The sequence below is a fragment of the Galeopterus variegatus genome, unplaced genomic scaffold, assembly GCF_000696425.1.
Source record: "Galeopterus variegatus unplaced genomic scaffold, G_variegatus-3.0.2 Scaffold1632, whole genome shotgun sequence".
Classification (NCBI taxonomy): domain Eukaryota; kingdom Metazoa; phylum Chordata; class Mammalia; order Dermoptera; family Cynocephalidae; genus Galeopterus; species Galeopterus variegatus.
The window spans coordinates 138802-151636 of NW_007727743.1; the positions used below are offsets into that span (position 1 = coordinate 138802).

The 12835-nt window shown below is 40.2% G+C and overlaps 1 protein-coding gene across 1 annotated transcript in view; it reads left to right on the plus strand.

The window, feature by feature from the left end:
- The window catches only part of GCNT4 (glucosaminyl (N-acetyl) transferase 4, core 2), a 29240-nt gene extending 20385 nt beyond the window's left edge, over window positions 1-8855 (plus strand). Inside the window, exon 2 of the mRNA XM_008578109.1 lies at window positions 7258-8855. Within this exon, the coding sequence (XP_008576331.1) occupies window positions 7259-8626 (1368 nt within the window). The 5' untranslated portion in view covers window position 7258 and the 3' untranslated portion in view covers window positions 8627-8855. The remainder of the gene's footprint in view (window positions 1-7257) is intronic.
- The last annotated feature ends 3980 nt before the right edge of the window (window positions 8856-12835 follow it).

A 12835-nucleotide genomic window follows, 5' to 3' on the forward strand; every position in this document is an offset into this window, starting at 1 on the left:
TCAGAGTTCATAGTTTCCATGGTGTCTCATTCCAGAATACAATCCAAAATTATAAGACATACAAAGAAACAAGCCATGTGAACCCATATTCAAGAGAAAAGGCAATTAGTGGAGTCCTTAGTCCCGCAGATTTTAGCAGAGAAAAGGAAATAAGTGAGTGCTCTCAGCTAGAACACTGGGGCCCTGGCAGAGAGCAGCTGGGCGGGGTCCTCTGCCTCTGGAGCACCCACACATTCATTGTTTTCACAGGTCGATTCTCCAAGCGTCCTTACTTCAAGCTCTCATCAATTAAGGCATTACCCTTTATTATTAGAGTGGAAGACGGAGAGCCTGAGTGGGAAAGAGTGGAAAAGGGGAGGAGGAGCGGTTTTGCTTTCCTAGTTATGTCAGTTCGTTTTAACTTTCTTGGGCTTGATGACACAGGCCATTTAAGGGAATTATTGGGGAACAACATCTGAGCTATGGTGGTTACTAGACTTTTGCAGGACTGAGCACAGGAGGTAACTGCACCTGTCAAAGATTATGCATTGCCTCCACGTACCTCTAGAACTTATCCTCTAGTTGCTTCATTAATTTGGCTCCATAACAGCTGAAAAGGGCCCTGGAGATCATTTAATTTATCCCCCATCTTCTAACAATTAGTCTCAGAAGGCTCAGTATACACACATGGTTAAACAGCTAGTTAGCATCAGTACTGGGACTACTGCACCATGTTGCGATCCCCAGCACTGTGTTCCTTGAATGTCTGCATCCTTCCGTCAATCAATTGCTTTATTAATTCCTTAAATTCAACTTTTATCACATACCTAGTAGGTGCCAAGAATACCTGGGGATGGAGGTACATTAGTGAGCATAATAGGCAAGGTCCCCACCCCCCATCTATACTTGCTAGTCTGTCTTAGAAACTATACTCCTAACCTGGAGTTTAATCAACTGATATATACATTATTATAATTTTCCCTTCCAAATGAAATAAAGGAATTTCATTTGTTGATTTTCCTAACATGTTGTCTTCCTATTTCTGTTTATCTATAAGAAGTTAAATAAAACTACACATTACAAAAGGAAAAATGATATTAACGTACCCTTTGCTATAACAAGGCCTGATTCCAGTCACTACTCCCTTCACTAGGGATGTATCTATCAGTCAGTCATTCATGTGACAACAGAACTACTGAAGCCAATTTAACACGGTACAAGTCGCATTCCATGAAATTCGTTCTATTCCAGAGTCATTAGAACATCTCTTACTCACCATCTTCCTTCTGCTTGTGCACTGCTGAGAACAGTTGAACAGAGTTGGCCATTACTTTCGTATTTCTATTGGTAAAATTCATTATGATCTCATAAAAATTCATTTTTCAAAGCTTAAAAATAAACTTTCTGCATATTGACATAAGATTTTTGTTGCTTTTCATGACCACTTGTCTTCTCTTTTTTGAAACTTGAATCATAACATTTGGCTTTTGTTCACTAGGCTATAATTATTAGTTAAATCAAGCTAAATTGTAAGCACAATGCAGGCTCTAATATCACGTGGTTATCCACTTAACCTAAAATGAGTGAGTATGTGAGTGTAAGCTGGGGGAGGGGGGCAGGTGGTGAGGGGGTATTTTATTATGTCTATGACATCAAAGTATAAAAATAAGACAATTGTGGTTATCCACTTAACCTAAAATGAGTGAGTATGTGAGTGTAAGCTGGGGGAGGAGGGCAGGTGGTGAGGGGGTATTTTATTATGTCTATGACATCAAAGTATAAAAATAAGACAATCTTTATAATGAATATGTGGATCAGCATTTACAATACACTAGGCTATGATTAGTTCTTATTTATATGCAGCAAAGAAGCCCCTATCTAAATTTGCACTGTGGTGATATTCAAACTTCAGTATCCAAAACCTAAAAATAAATTGGCCAACACTTTATGGCATTAATTATACCACTCCCCAGTTTATTTAATGAAAGAGTTTTGTTAATAAACTATTGCTGAGATTTCAAGTCCTTTCATCTATGCCTGTAGTCACACAGCAAAAGGAGAGAGAAACTTCCTTGCAGGTTTAGTGAGCTTCTGAGAGGATAGTTTTCAGGTTCTCTTCAAAAGCCATTCTTTTCCCTACCCCAGCATTACAAAAGTGAGTCATTATTTCCGATAAGTTAGACTTTTAGCCAAAAGAGCAGATACTACCCAAAGAAATCTGCCCTCCACTCAAAGATACAGAAAGAATGGAGACATACAAACACACAAAAACACTCAAAAATAAGGTACAATTGCTATTGATATGCCTATGAAGTGGGGCAAAATATTTGGGCCTAAAAAACATTAGAATTGAAACAAGAAGTGGAGGCTTAAATTTAATCTGCCTCGCAGAAACTGCCGGAGACCAGCTTCAGTCGAGTTGTGGGTACCTGAAAAGGGAGAGGGAGTTGGCAAAAATAACAAACACAGAGACCTCAATGCATCAATATGCACGTTCTCTCTTTTCGGGCTGTCAGCGTGTTGCAGCTGGAGCCCAGGAGAGCATGAGACAATGCCTTTTATTTAGATTTTTCTCTGCAGGGGGTTTTGGGTACTATTTTTATTGTATCAGCAAGCTTAAATCAATGGTCCAAAAAGCAGGGAGGAAACTTTTTTTAGAGGTCAGCACGTCTTAAGTGATCAACTCGTGCTTCTTTTTCCTGGAATCAGGTTATCAGATTCAAACCATCCCTTCATTGTCTTGAAGTTATCTTGTGACCTTTTTCTGTTAGCAAGCTGTGGTTAATATCCACCCTATTAACAGGGTGGCAGCTATTTTGTAGATAACCTATATCTATTCTTAAATGTAAATACAACTTTGCTAAAAGGAAAAATGTTAACATTTCTGTGGCCCTGTAATCTTGATCTAAATGTTAAAGTGTCATTGTGCACAGCACCATCCCTCACAAAACCAGTTACACTCTCTTATTTTTTTAAGATCTAATTTTGCAGGTTTAATAATTTTACAGACTATATTTTTATCCTAATACCTGATTCTTAACGATTTATTTAAAACTGGACACCACCAAGTAAAGCGAATTCTATGGTTTCATTCCCATATACTTAATTCATCCCAATCATATAATTTCCCAATAATACCAACCATTCTCTTGCCATTAATATAATCTCCAATAAATGATGTTTGCCAACTTACATCATACTTTGGACGTCCCCTGGGAGGGTACCAAATTTTTCCCTTCATCATTTTATATGACCATTTACCCAGATGGTGGGAAGAGGATGGGGACTTTTTATTTATTAATTTCTCTGGTAAAGGCAATTGCTTATGATTAATCGTAACCGATGTTTTTGAAATATCTATTGGCATAATTAATTGACTCAAAAGGGACAGTTTGGAATTGTTCAGTCTTTCCAGATCTTTGGTGGGACTATCTAATTTTATGACAACAACTGTTTGTGTTTCATTTTCTGTGTGTTTTGGAGACTCAGGAAACTGCCACACTGACCAAAACATCAAAAGAGAAAATAAAAGCAGTACCACTATGCCAAGGCAGAGATCCTTACAGCAAAAACAAGTGCTCGTAGCTGTGGCACTGCCAGCAGCTCTCCCTCCGGCAGCCTTGCCAACTCGGAGAGGGCAGCCCTAGCTATTCCTTTCAGGACTCTGCCACGGCGTGGACTGCGCTAACTGCACATAGCAGGCCTCCTGTCTCTCCCTTCCCCGGGTGCCCTGCGACCTTCTCTCTTGGGCAGGCAGCCGCAGCCTCCTCCAAAGTACACTGAATAGGGTTCTGTCCACTCAGGCTCAAGGCCAAGGTTCCTGCCAGTTGTTACAAAGCTATGGAAAACTGACCCCAACTCAGACTCTCCAGGCTCTGGGCTGAACTCAGGACGTATGTACACCAAGCCTTCTCAGGAAGGTCAGGGACGTGTGGGTGCAGAGGTGGCCCCGGACTCGGGTAACTGGGGCAGGGGCTGGCCTTTGCCCTTTCATGTAAGTGTGAAAATGATGGTTAGATGCCACATCATAAATGATGTGACAACTCTGGGAGACCTTGTAAACCTCTTTAGAAAGCGTGTGGGTGCAGAGGTGGCCCCGGACTCGGGTAACTGGGGCAGGGGCTGGCCTTTGCCCTTTCATGTAAGTGTGAAAATGATTGTTAGATGCCACATCATAAATGATGTGACAACTCTGGGAGACCTTGTAAACCTCTTTAGAAATGTGAGGTCTTTTCTTTTAGAGGCAAAACGATCTGATGTTAATTAGAGATTCTGTGGACCAATAAAGTGAGAAAAGAACAAGCAAAAATTTACTGTAGGTAAAAGTCATTCTAACTCTCACCATTCAGGTAAGCTGCTTCCTATTTATGCCTGATTACCATAAATCAAGACACCAACTATATATAAATCTATTTGGGATTAATTAATCTGTGTTTTATTTTATCATAACACCTAATTCTACCTGTGTGCATAGACTTGTGGAATTGCAGCAAGTTGCCTTGTGCATTGGGGGTCAGTTTTCCATAGCTTTGTAACAACTGGCAGGAACCTTGGCCTTGAGCCTGAGCGGACAGAACCCTATTCAGTGTACTTTGGAGGAGGAGAGAGATGAGACTTGACAAGGGACCAAGAGCCATGAGGCTGACTGGGAGTCCCTTGATCTGGGTGCTGATTTAGCACAGATGCTGTCTGGACCTGGCAGAGGGGTGGAGAAGAAGGGACAGAGTTGAGGCCTGTTTATGTGGTGACCTGTCCACGTGGGTGTGAGGGAAATGGAAGATCTGGGGTCGTGAGTGGATGGTCTCCCCATATACTGAGACTGAAAACACAGGAGAGTTGAGGATGTCCAGTTCAATTTTGTTTGTTTGTTTTTGTTTTTGGTGGCCGCCTAGTGTGGGGATCTGAACCCTTGATATTGGTGTTATCAGCCCCATGCTCCCCCAAGTGAGCCACTGGCCTGTCCTGAGTTCAGTTTTGGACTCGTTGAGATTGAGTGCCAGTGGGATGTCTGGGTGAGATGTCCCTCAAGCAAATTGATATCCATCTCTGAAGCTTGTGTAAGAGGTGAGGGCTGCAGAGAAAGGTGTTGGCAATGTACACGTGGAAATTGGAATCCAGAGAGCAAGGGTGAGTGTGCTTGAGAAGAGGAGAGGGCTAAGAACAGGCCCCGGGGGGCAACCTGCAGAGGAGAGACTGAGAGGTGGCCAGAGAGGATGACGTTCTGCAGTACAGTTGACAGGCATTAAGGTGCCATTCTTTAACTGAGAGTCAATCAGGGAGAGGTGAATGAGGAAAGTGGGATGGCATTCCCAGGAGAGAGCTTTGTCAATTGATTTATATAGAAGAAATCTACAGAAATAAATGGGGTTCCAACTTGGTAATTCTCTTGAATGAAATTGGGTACAATGATTACGTCCTCCTTTAAGGTTTATTGAGATGTTTTAGGAAATTGCATATGGGCCACCCAGACCCCACCATTCTCAGTATTTGAATCTCCTTGAAGCAGCCCTAGGACGTCTGCCAGCCCTCCAATCCTCAAGCCATGGGGTAGCACTTCCTGGGCCTCCTTGCCTGCTGCACCCAGTAAGCACATCTGTGCCCTCCTTCTGGTCAGCCTGTTTTTATCTGAAAAAGTAATCTAATCATTTTTTAATTCAAATGATACTAAAGGATAGCCAGTGAAAAGTAAATCTCCTTCATACCCAGGCCCCAATCCTCAGTCTTCTCCCACCCCACCCACCCTGCAAAGCAACTCCTGTTCCCAGTCTTGTGTATATATGGTGTCTTTTTGGAAATACTTTAGCTGTGGGCCAAATCCAGCCAGCTGCCTAAATAAAGTTTTATTGGAACACCGCCACACACACTTATTTACATATTATCTGTGGCTGCTTTCCCACTACTATGGCAGAATTGAATAGTTGTGACAGAGACAGTATGGCCTGCAGGTTGGTCTCAGGCTTTTTCGCATATTATGGATGTAATTTAAGCAATACCTTGTTGAAGGGTTTTTTGGGTTTGGGGGGGGTATTTTAATTGGTTATGAATATTCATGAGATACAAAGGTGACTGTCACTCACCGTGCCCAAGATGTGAAGGCCAGATCCATACTGGCAGCATACCCATTACCACAAACTGCGATTGTACCCCATGTCTCCCACCCAATTATCCCCAACCTCCCTCACCATCTCCCTTTCCACACTCCACTTTGTAGCCCAAGGTATGTTCTCTCCCTCTGTAAGTCCAACACACCACTGTGGTCTTCCTTTCCTTCCTTCTTTCTTTCTTAGCTCCCACTTATGAGTGAGCATGTGCGGTATTTATCCCTTTGTGCTTTGCTTATTTCACTCAACACAAGTTTCTCCAAGCTCATCCATGTCGTTGCAAATGGGAGAATTGTTGAAGGGTGTTTCAGTTGTTTTCTGTCTTTTGCCTGAACACACAACAGTGCAGGGAACCTCCTTGTGCACGTCTTAGCCCACACATGAGGTCTTCAGGGTGGATACATTAAAAACTGACAGGTAGTGCCAAGTCGTTTTTACACCCCCGCCTACTTCCCCAAATCATTTTTACAACCCCACCTACTCTCAATGACAGTCAGGTCCTTTTCATTTTAAGGGCTAGATTGCTAATCCCTATGAGGAAATGGGGGCTACAAAATAAAAAATAAGGAAAATGTGCAGGTTTACCCAATTTCTATAATCTATACATTTTACAGTCTCTAATACCTACTTTCTAATATCTCCTTTGGGAGTCTGCCCACTGCTCTTATTTCTGAAGATGGTGTTCACTGGGCTTTTCCTGTATGATTTCAGACCTAGGTCTAATCAGAACCTGAAGGTAGACTCAAGTCAGAGGTTCTTTCTGGCTTCACTGAGTCATTTGCCTTTCTAAGTCATTTGCCTTCCTTCTTGATGAATCCAGTTCTCTAGACTTCTGCCCAAACCCGAGCAATCTCTCCTCAGATACACTATGCAGAAATGCAGACAACATAAAACATGTAGTAATTACATTTTAGGAGTTTACATTACCTTCCATTCTATTTGGTAACCACCATCTCTCAAAACTAAGTACATTTAACTCTGAATATCACAAAGTACCACCATTCTACATATTTCCATTTCCTTATTTCTGGATTCTTTCAAGGACAGGAACCTTGTTTTATTCATCTTTGCACCCAGCATTTTGCCTGGGGTGTGGTAGTTACCCAGTAAATGTTGGATAAACCAAACTGATTTTCTCTTAATATTTCAACTAAATTATTCCTTTCTTCTCTTCCAGAATGAAGATATTCAAATGTTGTTTTAAATACTCCCTACAGCAGAAAGTTTTCATCCTGTTTTTAACCCTCTGGCTGTTCTCCTTGTTAAAACTTCTGAACGTGACTAGATTCCTCTTCCCTCCAAGAGGCATTTACTTGGTGGAGTACTCCTTAAGTACCTCTCCTTTTGTAAGAAATAGATACACTCACGTTAACGATGAAGTCAGGTATGAAGTTAACTGTTCAGGTATCTATGAACAGGAACCTTTGGAAATTGGCAAGAGTCTGGAAATAAGAAGAAGAGACATCATTGACTTGGAGGATGATGATGTCGTGACAATGACCAGTGATTGTGACATTTATCAGTCTCTAAGAAGGTACGATCAAAAGCTCGTGTCAAGGGAGGAGAAAAGCTTCCCAATAGCCTATTCTTTGGTTGTCCACAAAGATGCAATTATGGTTGAAAGGCTTATCCATGCCATATACAACCAGTACAATATTTACTGCATTCATTATGACCGAAAGTCACCTGATACCTTCAAAGTTGCCATGAACAATTTAGCCAAGTGCTTCTCCAATATTTTCATTGCTTCTAAATTAGAAGCTGTGGAATATGCTCACATTTCTAGACTCCAAGCTGATTTGAATTGCTTGTCAGACCTTCTCAAGTCTTCAGTTCAATGGAAATATGTTATCAACTTGTGTGGGCAGGATTTCCCCCTGAAGTCAAATTTTGAATTGGTGTCGGAGTTGAAGAAACTCAATGGAGCAAATATGTTAGAGACAGTGAAACCCCCTAACAGTAAAATGGAAAGATTCACTTTCCACCATGAACTCAGACGGGTGCCTTACGAATATGTGAAGCTACCAGTAAGGACAAACATCTCCAAGGAAGCACCTCCTCATAACATTGAGATATTTGTTGGCAGTGCTTATTTTGTTTTAAGTCAACCATTCATTAAATATGTTTTCAACAACTCTTTCATTAAAGACTTTTTTGCTTGGTCTAAAGATACGTACTCTCCTGATGAGCACTTTTGGGCTACCTTAATTCGGGTACCAGGAATACCTGGGGAGATTTCCAGATCAGCCCAGGATGTGTCTGATCTACAGAGTAAGACCCGCCTTGTCAAATGGAATTATTACGAAGGCTTTTTCTACCCCAGTTGTACCGGCTCTCACCTTCGAAGTGTCTGTATTTATGGAGCTGCAGAATTAAGGTGGCTTATAAAAGATGGACATTGGTTTGCTAATAAATTTGATTCTAAGGTCGACCCTATCTTGATTAAATGCTTGGCAGAAAAGCTTGAAGAACAACAGAGAGAGTGGATCACTTTGTCTTCAGAAAAGTTATTTATGGATAGAAATCTCACAGTCACATCATTATAGTAAAATAATAAGGAAATAAGAGGGTGTCTGATAAACGGAGTTAATACAACTCCATATTAACTATAGTATGTCTAATGCCACTTGAACTTAATCCTTTTATAGTTTTGAAACGTGTCTAAAATTCCATGCACAGGGAAAGTGATCTAGCCTTTGATGATATTAGCCTGCTGTTGATTGGGTTTTTTGTTTGTTCTCACTGAGCTGAATCAGAGATCTTAAACATTGAGTCAGTCATGACATATATGAAACGTGTCTAAAATTCCATGCACAGGGAAAGTGATCTAGCCTTTGATGATATTAGCCTGCTGTTGATTGGGTTATTTGTTTGTTCTCACTGAGCTGAATCAGAGATCTTAAACATTGAGTCAGTCATGACATATATAGCAATCAACTAACTATATACCAGATACTTTTTTAGGAAACATGTAGGAATTCAATCCAAGTTGTAATAAGTTGCACAATGCCCTCAAGAAACTGGCTTTCCCCTTCACAAAGCGACCTTAATGTCTTCAAATTCTCCGTATCAACAATCAGGATTCTACTGAAGAAGCTTTTGGAGTATATGGTCATCGTATAATTATATAAACCACCAATTTCAGAATAGCGTTTAAGTGTTTAGTGACCAGCACTCCACCTGTCTCTTAATTCAGCTCCCTAGATGTTTCTTAACCATTAGAATATTGGGAGGAGAGACTCTACTACCTCAGAAAAGTTCAAAGAATTGTCCAATCTCCTGCTTGCCAAAGCATGATTTGCCTTTTGGAGCATCACTTATTCAGGGTTGAGGAGACTCTGTTGTGGGGCACTGATAGAGTGTGAATGTTTGGGAAGCCAGAGGGGGAGCAGGTAGGGCAGTTGGGACAGGTGGTGCCTGAAGACAGACAAAGGGATTTATACAACTTTTGAATTATGTTACACAATGGTGTCATGAGTGGCCTCCTGTTTATTCAGCTGTTTCTTTAAAACTCATTTACTTATTAAAAATAAGAACTGATTAATAGTTCAAAGTACACACCAGAACATTCAACCTAAGTCTTCTAGTTCATAATTTATCGTTACAAGTAAGTTTCTTTACAATGGAATACTTCCTATGGAATTTTGTATAATTTTGTTTTATTGGACTATCAAGCTAAGAGTCACTAAATTTTCTTGAAAAGGTTGTGTGAAATATGACAGCTTTCTAAATTAATTATTATGGTCATTTAAAATTTTTTCTTCTCTGGCAACTGTCTAGATGGAATTCAAATTCAAAATGATGAAAGCTGTAAGTTTATTGCATCTTCTTCTCATCTTAGATCCAGAGAGAAAAACTAATTTTCCTAAATAAACACCAAGAATATTCGTTAATGATATTTTGTAAAACCCACACTTGAGAGAACTACCAAATGAGTGTGTGTGTGTGTGTGTGTGTGTGTGTGTGTGTGTGTGTGTTTAATGGAACTTATTGTGCAGCAAGGAGCCCCTTGTTCTCAGGAGTCCTGAGAACAAGATACATTTTTACAGGTCTCTTGGGAAATTGTGGAACTCAAGTAAAACATTTCTTGATGATTTTACATTTCAATGGCAGCCTCGGTAACTATTCAAAGATGTGGAAATCAAGGCCAAAATAAGACTATTTAGAAAACTGAAGTATTTAAATATTTTTTTAAATTTCTGGTGTTCTACATGTGAAGTGCACTTTGCTTGTTTTAAAGTTCATGGCACTCACTGTCAAGTGGCACCACTTGTCTCTCTCTCTCTCCTTCTCTTGAACTCATTTTTCTCTTTTTTCCACCCACTTCAAATTATTTCATTCTTTAGAAAACATTTATTACCAAGCCCCATTCTTAAAAATAAGTAACCATTGCAGAGAGCTACTTTCTGCAAAAGATCCATACCAGGTTGTTACTGTCTGTGACCGTGGACAAACCAAGTTACTTCAGTCTCCATGAACTTCAGTTTCCCTGGTCTCTGCAATGATCACTCGGATGCCTATCCTGACTTCCTCACAAGTTTTTTCTGGGAATCAATTGAAACAGTATATGAAATGTTTGAAAACGGGGATAAACTATTGAAATGTCAGAGAGTGGTAGTAGTACATGGGCACTTCAGAAAGTTTGTGGGAAAATAGAATTGACAGATAATATGAATCTTTTCATGAAAGATTCAGACTTAAACATTTACCTTTTTCTGAAAAACCTTCGAAATATAAGAAGAGACCACAATTGCAGGGGTAACTTCTGTAACCAAATCCAGGTATAAAGAAATCCCTGTCACCATGTTTGTAGTTTCTTTTTAAGCCAATAGGATTAGCAGATTGGTCCAGTGGCTTAGATTAGGAATGGAGTAGAACTTTCCCTACTGTCCAGGATTAAATACACACGGTCCTGTAGAAATCTCGGTTTTTATACCTTTGGCCATCAGAACAAACATAAATGCTGAAAAATAATTATCAACCTCCTGGTTTGCTATCTATTCTGCTGGTGAGAAATGATTCTATTCCATTGACTAGGAAATTTCCCAAGTTCATCACATTAACACCATATTCAAATGAACACAGAAGGAAGCGGAGTGGCGGTGCCTTCTTTTCCCCATTGACACGTTTCTCTGGACTCCATTCCTAACATTTCAGGGAGCTTGTCAGATCACATTCATTTGCCTTGGGAATCCTGCAGATGCCCTATATGCCTTCAAACCTGATTCTTCCCTAAAACCTTTTGGTATGATTTCCCCTGGTCTGGAGAATGTTCTACAATCTGTGTTTTATAATTATTCTTTGTATACTATTTATTGAATCTAGACTCCAAGTTATTTAGAGATGAGACCAGGACCTTGGAGTTCATCAACTGTATGTGGGAACTAGATGATATTAATAATGAGAGAACTACCGAAATATATCTGTATTATGTGAACAATCTACTGTACTATTATACATATTTAAGGACCAGTGTTGCTGTTATTTTTAATGTTTTGGCTAAATATATATATTTAAATTTTAAGATTTATCTTGACTTCCAGAATGTGAAGATATACGTACATATATATATAGAGAGAGACATATTTCATGGAAAATAGAAATGACAATCCACCTCGGGAATGTGAAGTGAATGTATCTTTATGTATATTACAGCTATATTTTGTTTCTGTTTATAATGATGAAGTGAGAGTTTTGATTGTTTTTCAAATATTTTTATCTGGTCTATAAATCTCCTATTTTGGTTTTATTTTTGTTTGTTACCATTTTTTTTTTTTTTGTCTTTTTTCGTTTCCGGCAACGGACCGCAACCCTCAGTGTCGCGCCCGCACCGGACCGGGACCGGCAACGGGATCGCACCCCTCAGTGCTGCGCCCGCCCCTCGCTCAGCCAGTGAGCGGGAACCGGTCTATATGTGGGATCCGAACCCTCAGCGGGAGCGCCTCCGCACTCCCAAGCGGTGCACTGTAGCAGTGCGCCACCGGGCCGGCCCGTTTGTTACCATTTTTGAAGTACATTTCTCATTATATGAGTTTTAAATAGATTGGTATTAAATTTTTGTATTATGCTGCTACTATGTGTTAATTGTCTGGTATTGTAAAATAAAACGTGTACCCCCAACCTCCCCAAAAAACCCCTGGAATTTATGAGCTTTTCTTTCTCTGGTTGTGCTGGTTCCCCACAAAGATTCTTTCAGGTTTTCTTGCCCAGTATTTGAAGAGCAGAGTTAATTTCACTTCAGTGTAAAAGAAATTCAGTGTGTATATTACACAGAGAATGTAGGCACATGAACTTAAGTTAATTTGGCAAAGTCTCAAAGAATCTTCCAGGATTTCCCTGTCTTCATTCTCCTTCAGGTTGGTTTCTCCTCTAAGATTAATTATCTAGATAAATATTCTCGTTTGCTTGATTACTACCTGGAAGTTAGTTCTCAGTAGGATAGGTTGAGCTTTGTATCTCAGCTCTCTCAACCCTGGAAAATCAAGACACTTTTCCTTCTTGGAAGGACTCCTGGCTTGATTCCTCATGAGCTTCTCCTTGTCCTGGATAAGACCTTTCCCAGCTCTACTAAGCTGGATATTGCTGACCCCCTCTGAGAATCCACCTGGCTGTTTTCCTTCTTGCACCCTTCCCAAAGCCATAACAGTCACCAGCCTACCTGGTATGCAAACGTGCAAGGAGTGCACCTATCGTGTTCATAAAGCACAATCCTTCACAAGGACTAGGTCCATTTTAGGAGTCTTCCGCATAATAAA